At 42.5% G+C, this 18,775-nt stretch overlaps 1 protein-coding gene across 2 annotated transcripts; it reads left to right on the top strand.

Annotated features, from left to right (window-relative positions):
* The first annotated feature begins 370 nt into the window (after positions 1 to 370).
* Positions 371 to 17,970, top strand: ssbp3b (single stranded DNA binding protein 3b). 2 transcript variants are annotated; one of them, XM_086224227.1, is made up of 18 exons: positions 371 to 544; positions 1,152 to 1,224; positions 1,335 to 1,396; positions 1,484 to 1,568; positions 11,387 to 11,476; positions 12,617 to 12,691; positions 12,936 to 12,998; positions 13,301 to 13,364; positions 13,454 to 13,527; positions 13,755 to 13,819; positions 13,915 to 13,963; positions 14,221 to 14,256; positions 14,344 to 14,398; positions 14,536 to 14,600; positions 14,778 to 14,856; positions 14,992 to 15,020; positions 15,106 to 15,207; positions 15,387 to 17,970. In XM_086224227.1, exons 1-18 carry the CDS (start codon positions 489 to 491, stop codon positions 15,414 to 15,416), a joined length of 1,152 nt encoding a protein of 383 aa, XP_086080353.1. In that variant the 5' UTR covers positions 371 to 488; the 3' UTR covers positions 15,417 to 17,970. The 2 variants fall into 2 exon arrangements, with proteins under 2 accessions (XP_086080353.1, XP_086080354.1); XM_086224228.1 differs by lacking the exon at positions 12,617 to 12,691.
* Positions 17,971 to 18,775: the final 805 nt, after the last annotated feature.

The raw sequence follows: 18,775 nt of genomic DNA, 5'->3' as shown, positions 1-18,775 counted from the left end.
TTTAAATATAAATAAAAGTAGAAATTTACACTCATCTGCTTCCAGTAAAAAATGATCAGACAAACTAGACACGGGACTTCATACGTCAATAAATGTATCTTAAAATCATTAAAATACAAGGCCGAGGGACACGCGACATATATACGTATATTTAAATTTATAAAACTATTTGTTGTGCTTTTACAGTGCATTAGATGAGGCAAACCATCTCAGAGGGGCTGATGAGGATCAGCGCCTTCCTTATGGCCAGTCACCGTCTCCAAGCTTGAACTAGAGAGGCAGACCTTAAATGGGAGAACGCGTGTTCATTGGCTAGTGGGAGCATCAATCAAGATATGGCCCCCGCCTCTTCCCCCCGGACCAGGCTCGGTTGAGTTGTCGGGTGAGGAGGAGTGCGGTTGGAGTGCGAGAGGGTCGCGGCCGCGATGATCTGACAGATGAAATAGAGAAAAAAACGGAAGAAGGCGGCCGTTCTCCCATACTAAACAATGTTCCCTAAAGGAAAAGGCACTCCGGTGCCATCGGATGGCCAAGCACGAGAAAAGTAAGCTCGGAAACGTTTATTCTTGTGTGTTATTAGCCTCGTAAGTTGCTCCCTCCTGCTCTCTGTTGTTCGCTGGACGGACTAGCAAGAGGCGATTTCCTCCTACCGAGAAAGGAATTGAATGAACCGCCTTGTCTGCTCGCCATTCCTTCCCTGAGCTGTGTTTCGACTACCTTTTGCTTATTGTTACCTCCTTAGACATCCACGACATATTCGTTGGGTGGTATTTCAAGCGGCTGTTATGCTCTGTTGTGCGTTTATTCAGTCGAGAGCGCGGATACGAGAAAACAATAACATGGTCTTGCTACACTACATTGTTGAGCTGTGGATAGGCTCCGTTTTTATTCCCTTCACCCCCATCAGTGCCACCAGGTACCTGATGTTAGCTAGCACACAGCAGCCCGGTGTGTTTTTATATGTTTGGCATCATCATTAAATTAGACTGAAGCTTTAAGACTTTCTTGTAGCGAACATTTGCATAGCTTCAGTCTACATTTAAATGTTTGGCAGTCTATTTGGTAACCATTGTTCCCATGGCCTGTTCACTGTTGAAGATAGCCTGTTCATTTTTGTTTTTTTCACAAATTGTTGAATTTGTTTTCCACAGGTTGGCTCTGTATGTCTATGAGTATTTGCTACATATAGGAGCACAGAAGTCTGCACAGACCTTTTTATCAGAGGTATGTGGAATTTAAGTACCATATTTTGTTCTTATAAAATACTTAATGTAAAGCTATTGTAAAGACTGTATTATATAGCAAAGAAAAATAAAATTTAAAATCCTTCCTAGATCCGATGGGAGAAAAACATAACACTTGGAGAACCCCCTGGATTCCTGCATTCTTGGTGGTGGTAAGTGATCATGTTCTCATCTCCCTGTAAACATGTCCCTGGGTTGTTTGTGTGGTCTTGTTTGTTCACGGCTTGCCTTGTCCACAGTGTATTCTGGGACTTATATTGTGCCGCACCAGAGAGGAGAGAGACATGTGACCACTCCAGTGAAGCGAAAGCCTTCCACGATTACGTGAGTAATGCTAACACGGAAAGTCTTGTCTTCTAAAGAACAAGGATTCCAACATTTCTAGCAAAGATGGAGAGAAGGGTAAATAACATGCCTGTACATTTGATTGTGCAGTCTGTCTTTTTTAAATTTTCAAATGTCGTAGCCATCAGAATAAAATGCCTTTTTGTTTTATCTCCTTATTCTTGGTCAGAATTTGTCAAGTTCCTCTTTTTTATTTTATTTTCTATTTCAGAGATAAAAGCCTTTTTATCCCCACTGCATTTTTTTGTAGTGGCAATATATTTTTCTTCTCTCAAATTTACGACCGGTCATCTTGACCCCGCGTCGTTGGGTCAATTGATGTGCACGACAATGAGCTTTATGGGCTTCTGGGAAAATGATGCTGATGTCAGCATGTCCTGAGTCAGACCTGTCTGGTGCACTCCCCCCACGCCACACCGTGAGGACGCTCCATAACTAAGTCTGAGACTTAATACACACACAGTTGACCTGCTGTGCAGAACCTCTTTGTGAACCCTACATTTGAAAGTGTGAATACTGTAGACGCAGTTTAAGATGCATTACTAATGAGTTTATTGCTTTTCTTACACAAGCGCTTTCATAATCACAGGTTATGGGTAATTTGCATGTTGATAATTATGCAGTTTTGGAGATAAGGTTTTTGTTCCTGTCTTTAAGTCAGTATTCAAACAAAACTTCAAAAGAGACCATCATGTGGATTAAAGAAAGCATGAACTGTTTCTCAGAGGCTTCTCTTCTTCCCACCTTTATGTCTCAGAAATAAATAGACAGGCTTTGTGCAGCCGACGTGTATTTAAAAAAAAAACAACCCAAAACTCTAAAAGAACAAAGTTGAGGAATCCTGTCATACTGACAGTTTGCATGTATATCTGTGATGTTACCAGCAGGAAAGGGTTAAAATTGAGATGTTGGTCCTGTTCTTGGCAGATAGGGTTGTCAGGGTAACGAGCCTCCTGATCTGGCAGGTGACCTGGGAGCCAGGAGGAGAGAGGCTACAGTGTGGCTCTGCCCTTTCAATAAGCACATTCCTTATTATTCCCACTTCTACTGACAAATCAGGACGCTTTTTACTTGAAGCTTTCATTCACCCCCTCACTTCCTGGTAACTGATGGTAATGTCTGTCGTGTTGTGTTTTCCTTTCAGAATGCTCTCCATTTGAAAAAAAAATTCAAGCTTTTACACATGAAATACGGAATATTGTCCTCATTTTTATAAGATGATTTTTTACTGTGGAGAAACATTCCCAGATCTGTTTTGAAAGAATTATCAGTGAAAATCGAGTAGTGAGATTAATTCCTATAATATGGGAAGCACTAAGTGAGTGAATGAGGGAAAAGGAGTCTGTACTGCCGTGGTGTGGAGCGTTCTCTGCGGTTCCCCCCGACATCTTGCGGTTGCCCTTCAATCCAATGTAGGTTCTCCTTGTGTTCATTTGTGGATGTATGGGGGGGGTCAGGCGTGGGTGTGTGTGTGTGTGTGTTCGTGCGTGTGTGCGTGCGTGCGTGTGTGTGTGTGGACAGTACTAGTCCTTGGACCATAGCCTTTGTCTAGGTGTGGGGGAGGTGAGTGCTGCTTGGTTAGTCGTCAGCGCTCGTAAAGCCCTGGTGTTTTCACGCTGGGGCTGATGAACGCTCCCCAAGGGGCCCCGTCGCCATGGCATCAGCGGCTGATTGATGGCTGTCACAAAGCTGAGGGCCAGATTGAAAAAGGAGAGGGAGTGGCACTGTGGCATATGCCCAGCATCCACCAGGAGGAGCTGAGGGGATGAAAATAGGAGGGGGTGGGGAGGAGGACGGATCAACTAGAAGTAGCCAGGGGGGCAGAGAGAGAAAGCTTTCAGTCAGGTTCCACAGTGACTTTTATGGTGTTTAGGGACGGTTAAACATTTACAAGCTAAACATGGGGTTTGTTGCCTTGAGAGGTGATTCCAGTAAGAGAGGTTGTTGGGTGGTCATCTCCCACGATTTCTTTTTATGTTCTTACATTATTTTACATTTGGCTGTGCTTTTGCTTTTTGTCAGTTGCCTCAGTCAGTCTCTCCGTTATCCTCACCCTACCCGCACTTTTTAATCCAACCCCCACTCATCATCAAATATGTCTCCCCCTTTTGTTTTTGCAAAAGGAACGTAAGCACATCCACTGCCATTTTAACCTTTTGTAACCTCCTCCAGTTATTTGAGGATTCAGAGAGAAGTTGTTTGGCTGCTTCGTGCTTTAAAGTATACACATATACACGCTGAATCATGGGGTGTGTGTATGTGTTGGTGGTGGTGGGGGTCGTCCGGTCCCATGGGAAGTTGGTAAGGAAGGCCCTGGACAAGAGCCTCATAGCCTTGGGCAGGACTGAGACATCTGTCCGCTTCCTGTACCGAAGCGTCTGTGAAGACGTGGCTGGTAGACAGAGAGCAGCATCAGGCAGTTTGGGACGGCCCGGCAAACACAACTGTGAGCTTAAGTGGGACATGATAAGGATCTAACTAAACATGCCTTCGAACCAGCTAAGCACGTTGTTATAAAGTCTGGCAAATAGTCAGTAACTTCTCTGTAGTAGACTGTTCACATGGTTGCACTAGCATAGGGTCAAATACTTTCGGTAAAGTGTTGTTTTACTTCCGTATTTCTTAGTCAGACATAATCCAGGAATACATAACACATGAAAAACACAAGTGCAAAACAACAAAAACTAATATCACTATTTCACAAGTCAAGTCAGCTCAGTTACAGTTGTACAGCACCAAATCACAACAAAAGTTATCTCATGACACTTTTCAAGTAGTGTAGGTATCACATCACCCCTCACAGTGACTGTATTGTGATTGCATGAGTATATATCACTCCCAGCCCATCAACTGCAGGTCAGTCTAGATTAAAGGAGTAATGCCTGCTTTCAGGGACTCTAGAATTGTTTTCTGAGTTAATATGCAAGATGACACAGGCTGTCTTGTTGTTTGTTTAATTAGCTACTAGCCAATTTTTTTTTTCAAAATGTCTCTTTAAACATCCCGAGGTGTGGTAATTTATCTGCCACTCAAATCTTGCATCCCAGAAATGAGCTGTCGATTCATTTTGGAGAAATGCCACAACCTTTCTCAAGGTTACTATGGCCTTAGTTGCATTTATATCAAATTCTGCCTCGCTAACATTTATGATTGATGTTACCAAATTGAGGGAGAAACAATTTGAGTGATAATGATTTTAATTTTACAATAATGCAGCCTGGGGCAATGTGCTTTTATTTATATACACACACACACAGTGGGGCAAAAAATATTTGGTGGCCACCGATTCTGCGAGTTGTCCCACTTAAAAAGATGGGGTCTGTAATGTTCATCATTGGTACACTTCAACTGTGAGGGACAATTTAAAAAAAAAAAAAAATTCCAGGAAATCACATTGTATGATCTTCCATTTGTATAATGGTGCAGAAAATAAGTATTTGATCAATATCAGAGGTTCACCTCAATGCTTTGTAATGTAACCCTTCTTGGCAATGACAGAGGTCAAACGTTTCCTGTAGGTCCTCACCAGGTCTGCACACACTGTAGCTGGTACTTTGGCCCATTCCTCCATGCAGATCTTCTCAAGAGGTGTGATGTTTTGGGGCTTTCGCTGGGCAACATGGACTTTCAACTCCCTCCTCAGATTCTCTATTGGATCGAGGTCCAGAGACTGGCGAGGCCACCCCAGAACCTTGAAATGTTTTTTACGTAGCCACTCCTTTGTTGCCCGGGCGGTGTGTTTGGGATCATTGTCATGATGGAAGATCCAGCCACGTTTCATCCTCAATGCTCTAACTGATGGAAGGAGGTGTTTGCCCAAAGTCTCTCAATACATGGCCCCAGTCACCCTTTCCTTAATACGGATCAGTTGTTCTCTCCCCTTCGCAGAAAAACAGCCCCAAAGCATAATGTTTCCACCCCCATGCTTCACAGTGGCTATGGTGTTCTTGGGATGCAACTTGGCATTCTTCCCCCTCCAAACATGGCAAGTGGCGTTTTTACCAAAGTGTTCCATTTTGGTCTCATCTGACCACATGACAGTCTCCCAATCCTCCTCTGGATCATCCAGTTTGTCTCTGGCAAACTTTTGACAGGCCTGGACATGTGCTGGTTTAAGCAGGGGGACCTTTCGAGCACTGCAGGATTTTAATCCATGACGACATAGTGTGTTACAAATAGTAACCTTTGTTACTGTGGTCCCAGAACTCTTCAGGTCATTGACCAGTTCCCCCATGTAGTTCTGGGCTGTTTCCTCACCTTTCCCAAGATTATTTGTACCCCACGAGGTGAGATCTTGCATGGAGCCCCAGGTGGAGGGAGATTGTCAGTGCTCTTGTATTTATTCCATTTTCTAATAATTGGAAGCTGCTTGCCTATTGTTGATTGGCTCATCCCAGTCTTGTGCAGGTGTGCAATCTTGTCCCTGGTGTCCTTAACAAGCTCTTTCGTCTTGGCCATGGTAGAGGGTTGCAGTCTGACTGTTTAGGGTGTGGACAGGTGTCTTTTATACAGATAAGTTCAAACAGGTGTCATTAATACAGGTAACGAGTGGAGGATAGAAGAGCTTCTTAATGAAGAATAAACACAACTGTGAGGGCCAGAATTCTTGCTTGTTTGTAGGTGATAAAAACTTATTTTCTGCACCATTACACAAATAAATCCTTTGAAAATCATACAATGTGATGTCCTGGATTTTTTTTTTCATTCTGTCCCTCACAGTTGAAGTGTACCAATGATGAACATTACAGACCTCTCATCTTAAGTGGCACTAGTTGCAAAATCGGTGGCCGCAAAATACTTTTTTGTCCCACTGTGTGTGTGTCTATATATAGATGTGTGTGTGTGTGTGTATGTATATATGTATGTGTGTATGTATGTATATGCATATACATATATGTATGTGTATGTATGTATATGCGTATACATATATGTATGTGTATGTATGTATATGCGTATACATATATATGTGTATGTATGTATATGCGTATACATATATGTATGTGTATGTATGTATATGCGTATACATATATGTATGTGTATGTATGTATATGCGTATACATATATGTATGTGTATGTATGTATATGCGTATACATATATGTATGTGTATGTATGTATATGCGTATACATATATGTATGTGTATGTATGTATATGCGTATACATATATGTATGTGTATGTATGTATATGCGTATACATATATGTATGTGTATGTATGTATATGCGTATACATATATGTGTATGTATGTATATGCGTATACATATATGTATGTATATATGTATATGCGTATACATATATGTATGTATATATGTATATGCGTGTACATATATGTATGCGTATATGCGCATACGTACACGTATGCGTACATGTATATGCGCATACGTACACGTATGCGTACATGTATATGCGCATACGTACACGTATGCGTACATGTATATGCGCATACGTACACGTATGCGTACATGTACATGCGCATTAGTACACGTATGCGTACATGTACATGCGCATACGTACACGTATGCGTACATGTACATGCGCATACGTACACGTATGCGTACATGTACATGCGCATACGTACACGTATGCGTACATGTACATGCGCATACGTACACGTATGCGTACATGTACATGCGGACACGTATGCGTACATGTACATGCGCACACGTATGCGTACATGTACATGCGCATACGTACACGTTTGCGTACATGTATAACGGCATACGTATGCGTACATGTATAACGGCATACGTATGCGTACATGTACATGCGCATACGTACACATATGTGTACATGAATGTGCATATACATATATACATGCGTATATGCGTATTATGTATATCCGATATATGTGTATATATTTATATATGTGTTTATGCGTATATGCGTATTATGTATATCCGATATATGTGTATATATTTATATATGTGTTTATGCGTATATATGTGTATATATGTATATATGCGTGTGTGTGTGTGTGTATGTATGTATATGTGTGTGTGTATGTATATATGTGTGTATATATACATATATACATGCATACATACATCATGCTCTTGATAATTAAAATATAATGGGCTTTATTTACATGATCATCAAGGAAGTGGTCACAGGAAACTTATTTTTCTCCAGTATTTAAACAAACCCCACAGCTCCCATCACGTTCAGACTGTGATGCTCTTCTTGTCCGCTCTCTGTATTGCTTTGGAGTGCAGTTACAAGCATGAAGCGCACTATTTCAGTCGGTTCAGAAGTGTTTTCAGAAGTCAGAATCAGCGTTGCATGTCTGCTGTCTTTTCACAAGCACATTGTCATTGTGTCTCCCTCCTCCTTCTAAACACCAGCCCAAACTGAAACTGTTTTCCGGGCAACAGAGGAATGCTGGAGTGCACTGATGGCTGAGATGGGGCTGTGCATTTACATCACCAGACAGAATGCAGTGCTCTGCGGCAAGAGACATAATGATCACTTCAATTATCTTGTTTTTGTGATCATTGGCAGCTGAAATTATGATTGAACTTCAATTAATTACTCAGCCCTATGTGGTGCTACCTAAAATGATAAAAACCATCCTTAGGAAAACGTAACATAATGTGTTAACCATCCTTTCCTCTTTATTTTATTCCGTTCCGATGGTGTATTGGTCCTATATTATGGCTGACCTGTAAAGCTCCAGCGACATGAGGTGACAGTGACAATTACCTGGTGCAATGGGCCAAACCATGCGTTGTTTGGGCTGATGAAGGAAATATTTGACCTAAGTTGTCAGTAAAAGCCATGCATTGATTTATTTGAGCCAGCCAGCTGTTGGATAGGGTTAGGTTAGATTAATTCACCCATGCTGTTTATTTTGTATTTCCATCCATCCATCCATTTTCTACACTGCTTATCCGTTCAGGGTCATGGGGAGTGGAGCCTATCACACCTGACTTTGGGCGAGAGGCAGGGTTCACCCTGGACGGGTCACCAGTCCATCGCAGGGCCAACACATAGAGACAGACAACCATTCACACTCACAGTCACACCTACGGTCAATTTAGAGTATCAATCAGCCTCGTCCCCTCTTGATGTCTTTGGACTGTGGGAGGAAGCTGGAGTACCAGAGAGAACCCACACAGGCACAGGGAGAACATGCAAACTCCACACAGAAAGATCCTGTGCCCGAGCCGGGACTCGAACCCGGAACCTTCTTGCTGTGAGGCCACAGTGCTGACCACTGTGCCTCCCTTATTTTGTATTTCATTACAGGATTTTTTTTGTTTGTTTAAAAAAAAAAGAGTATGTTTATTTTCTTGTTGTCTATATTAGATGTAAAAGCAACAAGGCCAAATACACACTGAGATGCTGGGAAGAGAAGTTACTGCAGTTTAGGTGTACTGTTACTGAACGAGAATAAAAACCTCCTTCACTGCAGTTTTTATTTGACATATGCAACCTGATTTTATTTCAGAGGCATTTTTTTTTTATTGCAGTTCTACACAGTAACTACAGTTTAAGTACCTCTGTACTTCATCAACACTGAATATGTAAAGTAGTTAAGAATAAAGTAAGCTATGGGGACGAATGAGAGATTTGCTGTGATTTCACAACAGGCATGGAGTAATATACGTATATTGAATTGGAGAGCTGCCTCCATTCACTGGGAGAATGTGAGTCCCTGTGTATGAAGGGGTTAAGGAAGTGACACATAGCTAAAAGTTATACTTGGGGTTGTGTTTACTGAATATTTTCAGGAATTTGCTTGAACAATGACTGAAAAATCTGACGGCCAACTGATATTTTAAACACTGAGGCCGAGCTGCCATGGAGTCACACAGTAAATAACCAAGTGTAGACCATCTATAGTACACCCCATCCCCCCCACCCCCTCCAATTTGGTGGTGAGTGTTCATATTGGTGACCTACTGTCTCGTATTTTATTTGATCTCGTGTGCATGACCCTGTTTCTCTTTAGTCATCTCATTGGGAGGCCATATTGCTACATAGTTGCAAAACATCACGATAGCTGGTTCTTCAAAAAGCCTGACAATTGATTTGATTGATGATGCTATTAAATTTAGAATTGCAACTAAGAATGGATTATGACCGAATATTTAAGATCCTGTCAGGATAGATAATGAGCAAGTCGAAATACAACCTCTGATGTTGTGGAAGTTGTGACTCTAATGCAAATTTCTAAATGTGCAGCAACATTTGGCAGGCTCCTGAACCTCTTTCAGATCTATAGATTATTTCAATTAAACCTAGACTAAGCATGTTTTCGGGATTTCTCTGTGTGGATCTACTTCTGGCATCTTGCTGATTTTTCTACACCACCATGCAAAGATGGTGTCTCTGTGTTGGTGTCCCAGGGGTGAGACCTGACTTCTCTTTCTGGCCTCACTTCTCTCCCTGCTGAGGTATTTCACAGTGGCAGCCTGAGTAGATATAATTAGGGAAGGTGCGGTCGATACCAGGGAGTGTGTTGGCTATTGACCAGTGATGTCTGTGCTGGAGGGCTCCAGACGGAGATGAGGAGTATTTGTGTATTTGATAGTGGGTGTTTTGTACATCCAGCCTTGTAGTCATCATTCCTGTCCGTGTACATCTACACTGTAACACAAATGAGCTTTGCATTAACAAAATGGGACTGAAGGGAGCATCTCTTGTTTCGTAGGTGATCTTTGGAAGCTAAACACCACAGCTTTGAAGACATTAGCCCTTCTCATATTCCCTCGGCTTCAGGGAAGAAAAACTCAGTCAATTAGGAGCGTGTGACCGAAGCAAATGGCGCATTAGTGAATTAGGGCTGTGGTTGGAGCAGGAAATTGGTCCGGTGTGCCCCTGCTGTGTACCAGCACTTTGGAGCCACTAACTCAGTGAACCCCTCTGATGCTTATCTGGGTACTGGATCAACAGATTCTCTGATAAGGACCCCAATAATGCCCACGTATTTTGTGTGTGTGTGCGTGCGTGCGCGTGTGTGTTTTTGTGGGATTTTTTTTTTACATGGGCATTAGGTAAATACAATTAAGAAAATACTCATTCACCAAGTAGCATCCTTTCAAGTCAGGCATAGAGGAGTCAGATGCACAAAGACCTGCAGAACATGTGTCCATCCAAAACTGCAGTCAGTATCTCAAAGGTGCTTCTATGTGGTTCGTTTTTTTGAGGGCTTTGAGACTGCAATATGGGTATTTCTGAATAATAAACCATTGGATTTATGTATGTCTGCAGGCCATCAACATCAGTTGTGTACATTGCATCGCAACTGATACCTGTGATATATTGTTGGCAAGCTAAGATTCCTGTGATTTGATTTATGCAAACTATCTGAAGATGCAATCGCAACAGCCAGTACAATCAATTCCTGTTTCAGACAATTGACAAATGGTTGAAACTCACCTAAGAAGCCTATAGTTGGCCCAAAACAAATAATTTAATTTATGAACACACATGACAGGTGTTTAATTTAAAATTAGCCGTCAAACATGTGCATTTTGTCCGTACTCCGTTTGCTCGCGAGCATTTTGTATCATAGTGGTGGCCACACTCTTGACCTTCCAGTGGACACCTTTGATGTCATGTCAACAGTCTACAACAGCCAATGAGAGTCACTGTCAGTGGGATTGCCCACTTACCTTCTGTAGTGTAAAAACTGGGCCAAAGTGGGACTCAATGAAGTGTGAAAAAGAGTCGTATGTGCAACAGAATTGGTTAATGACTAATAAAACAGATGTGTGTGTGAGCAGTGAGACTGATTATGTTGAGCTCCACAGTGATGGCTGGGTTATAATGTCTGTGTTCTGTCACGTTTTGTCAGAGCGCAGCAGCAGCCCCCAGTCCTGTGATGGGAGGCATGCCCCCTGGCGATGGCATGCCAGGAGGACCCATGCCGCCTGGCTTTTTCCAGGTCAGTTTATCAGCACACGGACACCATGTGTTACTGTTAGGAATACTGGAGCCGACAGCGCACTAAGTGTTTTCACTGGCTAATTCACTTCAACAATTAAAGACATTAAATTTCCTGTGGAGAGACAAATTAATGAATGTATTGATCATTCTGCCAGCTGTACCTTGTTGGCATCAGTTTTTTTCCAAATGGTATCTTTTTTTTCCTTGCAGTGTGGGGTAACTGCAGCATCTGCAGTGCTTTTGCTTTTCTTCACTCTGCTTGGTGAACTTGAAGTAAACATCATAGATATTCTTTATGCCCCAGCCTCTCCAGTGCTGTAAACAGCCATGTGTGGCCTTGCCATTTCCCTAATGGAGAAATCAAAAGGTGCAGCACCTACTATTAATCAATATCTCATGAAGATGAACTCTTGCCTGGCAACTGTGTGGAACTGACTCTTAAGAGGTGCTGTGCAGTTGCAGTGTTTTTCTTCCTTCCCCTAAACTATTCACTTGAAATCCACCAGCTTATTATGATCTAGAGACCACAGAGCCATGAGTCATAATGTGATCATGTCAATACCAGGAAACACGATTTGACATTGATATATCAGCACAGACACACACTTTCCATACCAGAATCAATCAGAGGCGGCTCAATCAGACCCCTCACTCTCTGTCAGATCAGCAACATTAGCTACACAGTGCCAGTGTTTAGTGTTGTTATAACGCTAATTGCATAGTGCTTAATTGATGCTGGTAATTCAGGGAAATTAGCACTGATAACATGCTGCATGCAGCAGGCTTCTTAATGTCTTGATTGACAGGCTAAAGAGCCCACATCCTTTCCATATCTCTGTCTTCTTTCTCTCATTCAAGTCTAAGGCATTTGCTTGCTCTTCTCTGCTCAATTTCTCTTTTACTGTGTTTGTTACATGAAAGAGCAGCACCTCATTTTGTTTGTACATTATTTTGTGCCACACTTTAGTTTGCGCACTCCAACTGTCCTCTGGCCTGCAGTAACCCTGCTTCTCTCTCTCTCTTTCTCTCTCTCTCTGCCCCTTCTATCACTTCTTTCTCATTTGGTCTCACTGTCATCATTTCATACCCCCCTTTCTCCATCTTTCTCCTTGCCTCTTCATTTTGTGCAATGCCGCAGGGTCCTCCTGGTCCCCAGGGCTCTCCTCACCCTCAGCCTCCTCCCCCTAACAGTATGATGGGACCACACAGTCAGGTAATTCTCCCTCGCCCTCTTTCTCCCTCTTCTTCTCTGTTTTGCTGTCTGCAGTCATTCGGGAACGCTGGTTCTCAGTGCTGATGCTTCACGCTTTGGCATTCGTCTCAGCTTAATGCTTTCTGCTGCTTTTGGTAGTGTCATAATGAGCAGTCGAGAAATGATAGTAGTACTACAGTTTGAGACGTGTGTTAGTAAGTTTTGTTGAATTGCAAACTCATGCAGCAGTTTCTTTGTGTCATAGTCTTTCATGTCGCCTCGCTTTGCCGGAGGCCCAAGAGGTCCCCCTATCAGGATGGGCAACCAGGTAGAACACACACACACACACACACACACACACACACACACACACACACGGACACACCACTTATCAATCCCTCAAGAATCTTGCTGAGTTGAAAACCCAAAACTACTACCTAATGAAAACCCTATTTAAGTCCTTCCATTGATGAATATTCAGCACATCACAGAAACAGATAAATATTTTTGTTCTCATCTCAATTTTCTGAATGAAAAACTAGAAATTTCCTGGTGCGACAGATTGATTAAAAAATATAATGTATATTAAAAATGGCAGCTTCATTTTGTCCTTGTGTTTTATCCCTGTAGCCACCAGGCGGAGGGCCAGGCCCTCATCCCATGTTGCCTAATATGGACCCCACACGACCACAAGGTGTGAAACAGCACTGTAATAGCACATCTGTCATGTATATTTTATATATAGGCTTCCCTCTTCATCTATTCTGTCTTTGTACTTAACAGGCCATCCTAACCTAGGGCCAATGCAGAGAATGAGTGGCCCTCGAGGCATGGGACCTATGGGGCCCGGCCCTCAGGTAGGCTTTGACAATATATAATACTAGTACAGGTCGCTTGTATGTCGCTGTTATATTTGTAATAGGTTCTTTTAAATTTCATATCAACATTTTCTGAACTAATGGCACCGTCAGGCTTGCCCTTTGTGGTTTGCATGGAATTTTCTGCTATTAGTGTATCCTATGGGTTAGATACTTTCTTCTTTTTTTTTAAATAGTATTTTAATAATGTTGCACTCCCTTTGCAGAATTTTGGTGGTGGGATGAGGCCTCCACACAACACCATGGGTCCTGGCATGCCGGGAGTGAACATGTGAGCCTTCGCTTTATTTGTATATGCAATCTCATACTGGACTTTCAACCTAAATGCAAAAACGTACTGAGGTTTATATGGGTTTTATCATTTAGGGGCCCAGGGACTGGTCGACCATGGCCTAATCCCAACAATGCCAACTCTGTGAGTACGAATACACGCATATGTTAAACCAGACTAGTGCAGGTTCAGATTGCAGTCGGATGTCCTCCGAGAGTTGTAGAGTTCTAATGTGTTCAGAGGTTCCAGTCTGGGATATAATTGTAGTATCATGTGTCACGGTTTCCACAGACATCCATAATGGTATTAAGATGATCAAATAATGAATAATAACATTTTGAGGTATAGAAATGGTTTGTCCTCCCATTTCTGGTCTGTAATGTTTGTGTTTTTGGTTTCAGATGCCTTACTCATCACCATCCCCCGGTGCATATGGGGTGAGAGCTTCATACATAGTTTATACATTTAAACTCAAACAACACCTCTAACAGCCTTGACATGTAAATTTGTAATCTTCTTTGAAGGGAGCATCTGGAGGAGGAGGACCCCCAGGAACTCCCATTATGCCCAGCCCTGCAGGTGAGTACTTGCCTCACCATCTATCCATTTTCTTCTGCTTATCCGGGGTCGGGTCACAGGGGCAGCAGCCTAAGCTACTTGCCATCAATTTTAATGCGCTTTTAACTAACAGTAATGAATAATTGCACTTTTTCCAGACTCAAACAACTCTGGTGACAATTTGTACACCATGATCAACACTGGACCTGGCAACCGGAATAATGTAAGTTCCCTCTTCCACTCAATCCCCCACCTCCGGCATAAAATACTCAGATATTTAGTTAAATAAAGCACATATACAGCATTTGTTATACAGCATTTGTCACAGTGTTTAATTCTGGTTGTTTTCCAGTTATCTTCTAGCTCTTTATGTTTGCATACCATCTTGTTTCCCTTCCAGTTCCCCATGGGCCCTGGCTCTGATGGACCCCTGGGAGCCATGGCTGGGATGGAACCACACCACATGAATGGGTCACTAGGTAACACCACCTATGATGATGCACATTTTAACACCTCACATATATGTTTGAGGTCATGTTCTTGCTCTAGAACAGATTTTCCAGTTTAATTTGTCCATTTGAATATGTTGATGAATATTCATGTTTCATTTTTAGGCTCTGGCGACATGGATGGAATGAACAAGGTAAATACTGTAACCAGGCAAAATTTGTCTTAATAGTGAAATGTTTAGACTTGAAAACTAAACCTTGGACACTCTTAATTCTTAGAATTCCCCAAACAATTTAAGTGGCATTAGCAATCCTCCTGGAACCCCGAGGGATGACGGGGAGCTGAGTGGAAACTTCCTCCACTCCTTTCAGAGCGAGAACGTAAGTCCTCCCCTCTGGTCACCTCCTTACTTAAACCATTATCACAGGATTGTTGGTGTCGGTGTGACTGGCGAAGCTAAAGGTAGAGCGCTGTTTACCACGAAGGAAAGGCACAACAGTAAATAAGGAAAATATGTGCTCAAGTGTGTTTTAACGACCTCGTGTTTGTGCCTCTGCAGTACTCTCCAACCATGACGATGAGTGTGTGACCCTCCCCCACACACACACACCCCCTCCATCCCAACCAACATGATTTGCCATCATTCCGAGGATTTGAACTCACTATAGGACACGGCCAAATACATCAGCATAGAATCAGGGACAGGCACCATTTTGGTTCCAACTAACATCAGAATGCTGATCGGAGAAAAAAAAATGGCTGGCGAATAATGCTCCTTGCTCAAAATGAAGGACAATTTATCAACACCCCAAGTTTGACAAAACCAGCTACTGAAATGCATACATGACACGTTTTATGTTCTTCGGAGAACCCCCATATTGCCCATTCAACCTCCTTAACCCTAGAGCAAAGAGAAAAAAAATGGTTGAAGTTTACCTCTTGTACTTTTTAATTATTGCTTTGTGGTGCAAGATGTGCAGGAAATGTCTCCGCTTTTGTCATTTAAAACACTGGAGAGTGTACATATGCATTTTGAGGTTGGAAAATCTTTGTCTTGTCATTTTACTTACTGTCATACATACCATGTCGCAACAGTTAGCTGACATAGGACTCAGACTTTTGCCTTTTACTCTTGCCACCTTATGAATAGGCTTTTTCAGTCGCAGGACCACTGGACTCTCACCAGGTGACACAAAGGTTTACACGTACTGCCCCCCTAATTGACCCTCAACGTTTTGTGTTTCCATTGTAGTGCAAAGTCAGATGTTGTTGTTTTTTTATTCCGTCAATCCCAACATCAAATAAAACGAGCAAAGAAAAGAGAAAAAAGTGGAACACGACAAACTGCAATACAGCAGTTCATTCCCTCCACTGATACCTGGTTGTTGTGATTGTGGTGCTCTCTGAGTTTACACGGCAGTTGATGCTCCATCGTCTCTACTGGGCTGGACCAGTCAGCATCAAGCCCTGTAGTTCAAGGTCATTAAGAACTAGCTACCGGAGGTACTGCAGTTTTGAGCCACAGAAACCAGGGCTCTCCTTCAATGGCAAGAACCACCTGTGTTGGATCTCTTTAACACCTCTGGGGTAGGTACCTCTGAATGACCCTGGAACTCTGTTTGGCTCGACAGTTGATTGAGAGATTGGTCTGAGACTTCCAATGGCAAAGTATTTTGAACCGTAAGTTCAGAGCATGCCAAAGCAATGACCAGATCGACCAGGAGCGATGCGGTGGTTGCTGCTGGAGATGGGATTTCAGTTTTGGAATATCAGATTTAGGTTCCAATACCGACGTCATTCAGGGATCGAACATTGCAATGTGGTACTTATCCTCGTACCGACCAGATTCCATTCCACAGCTGAGCTGGATTGTGAACACAACCAGTTGCATCAGTGTTCCACATGTACAGTCAAAATCTGTTGCTTTGGAATACATTTGAATTTATGCATTTGCATTTGCAATTTTTTTTTTTTGCTCTTTTTGATAAGAATTGCTATGTGGTTTATTAGAGCCTCACAATGTAACAAGAAACACAAGGACATTAATCATCAAGAAAATAAGCTCTAGCATTGGAATCGGTATCTGTATCGGAGGATGTGTACTGGAATCAGACCTGACCAAAAAAATGAGGATTGGTGTAAAAATGAGGATTGGTGTATCTCTAGTTTCTGCGTTTCTGTTGTGTTCCATTTCTTAGTTGTCGTTGCTATTTGGCAGAATTCACATTGTGATCCTTCAACTTCTGAGTTCTCACTGCAGTGGAAAACAAAAGGGTCACGTGGAGGCCGTTCCTTTAAATGTCCTTTTTTTGGTGAGAGCTGGCGGGTTCCTGCGTTGAAAAGCCACCTGATGATGTAATATTATTCCCAATGCCCACCCCTCTATTTGAAGAGGTTTTAAGAGGAAAAGATGTGAAAGAAAACAGCTTTTATTGTGATGACCTTTCGAAGTATGTAAGTGCTCAGATGGTTCTTACTATGTCAGATTAATCTCATTCAATCGGCGTCGGTCTCTTCTTGCCGAGGCAGCACTCGACTGTTTTCATTTGAACAGCTGGACTGCTGGTGTGCTCAAGGGAAACCAGACTCAAGCATAAGAAGTGAATGCATGAATGATGAGAATCTGTGTACAACATACTACCTAGTGCTGCTCTATGTGGACACCTGCTTTAAGATGTGGTGTATATCTCTTTACCTGCTTGTGCTTAACACTCTGTGCTCTTCATCATCGTAGCCTTCTGTGTTCTTTCCAGTTCAGTTACGTTGACATGGCTATGAATGAGCTGCCCATGTTTAATCTCTCATGCATATTGGTTGTTCATACTTCCCTCATTTATCACTGGTCGTCCCCTTTGCCCCGCCTTCCTCGTGCCCAGCCACACTTTTTTTTTTAAATATTTTGATACAATCTTTGACTACATATATTGCCCCAATTATCCAGAGCTAGTCAAAGCTTTCTAAACTGATTCTAGTAGGCATCATTATAAACTTAGCAGCAGTCTTGTAAATGTGATGAGAATTTTTTTTTTCCTGTGAACATTATGCATTATAAACGTCTGTCCTATGTTGCCTTTATTTGCTTATATTTTTTTATTTCAAATTGAGGAAAGATTGCTTGTTAATATAATTTTACAATAACTTAACTTCCTGTGTGAATTGTTTTTATTTGTTCCCGATTGCAATCATTCCACATTTGATTTTGGAATATGTTATTGATGCTGTATACGTGACTCAAGCCATCCATCTTCAGGCGCTTATCTGAAATCAGGTCACAGGAGTGGCAGATCCAGCAGGAAACCCCAAACTTCTCTTCTTGGCCACATTGATCAGCTCAATCCCAGGAGAGGGTCAAGATATAGTCCCTCCACCTGGTCCTTGGTCTGCCCCAAATCCTCATCCCAGCTGGACCTGGCTGGAACACCTCCTTAAGGAAGTGACCAGGTGGAATCCTAACAAGATGCCTGAACCAGCTCAGTTGGCTGCTGTGGATGCAAAGGAGCAGCGTATGTGTTCCGTGTCCCTCACTGACTGACATTCTCACCTTATTCTAAAGGGAGACACGAGCTACCCTTCTGAGGAAACCCATGTCAGCTTCTTTCTCTCGGTTGTGACCCATATTTTATGACCATAGATGAGATGACATTTGGCGGGAGGCAGGGTTCACCCTGAACGGGTCGCTAGTCTGTTGCAGGGCCATCAGGGCCAATTAAGGGTTCAGTATCTTGCTCAAGGACACTTTGACATGGTCAGCGAAGGAAGTGAGGATCGAACCAGTGACCTGTCAGCTGCTAGCTGGCCACTCGAACTGAGCCATGCCACCCCTGGTTTCAAACCATTTCCAAGAAATTGGGTTCACTAGAATGGGAAAGAGGAACAACTGGAAATGATACTGCCGCTGGTGCAAAGGCATAAAAAGGAACGTTTACTTAAAAGGGAGGGATCTAAGGA

The sequence above is a fragment of the Aulostomus chinensis genome, chromosome 14, assembly GCF_037954235.1.
Source record: "Aulostomus chinensis isolate RoL2024-O1b breed Wild chromosome 14, RoL_Achi_v1.0, whole genome shotgun sequence".
In the NCBI taxonomy this organism is placed as follows: domain Eukaryota; kingdom Metazoa; phylum Chordata; class Actinopteri; order Syngnathiformes; family Aulostomidae; genus Aulostomus; species Aulostomus chinensis.
The sequence above is the reverse complement of the archived record's forward strand: the minus strand, read 5'-3'. Positions and strand labels throughout refer to the sequence as shown.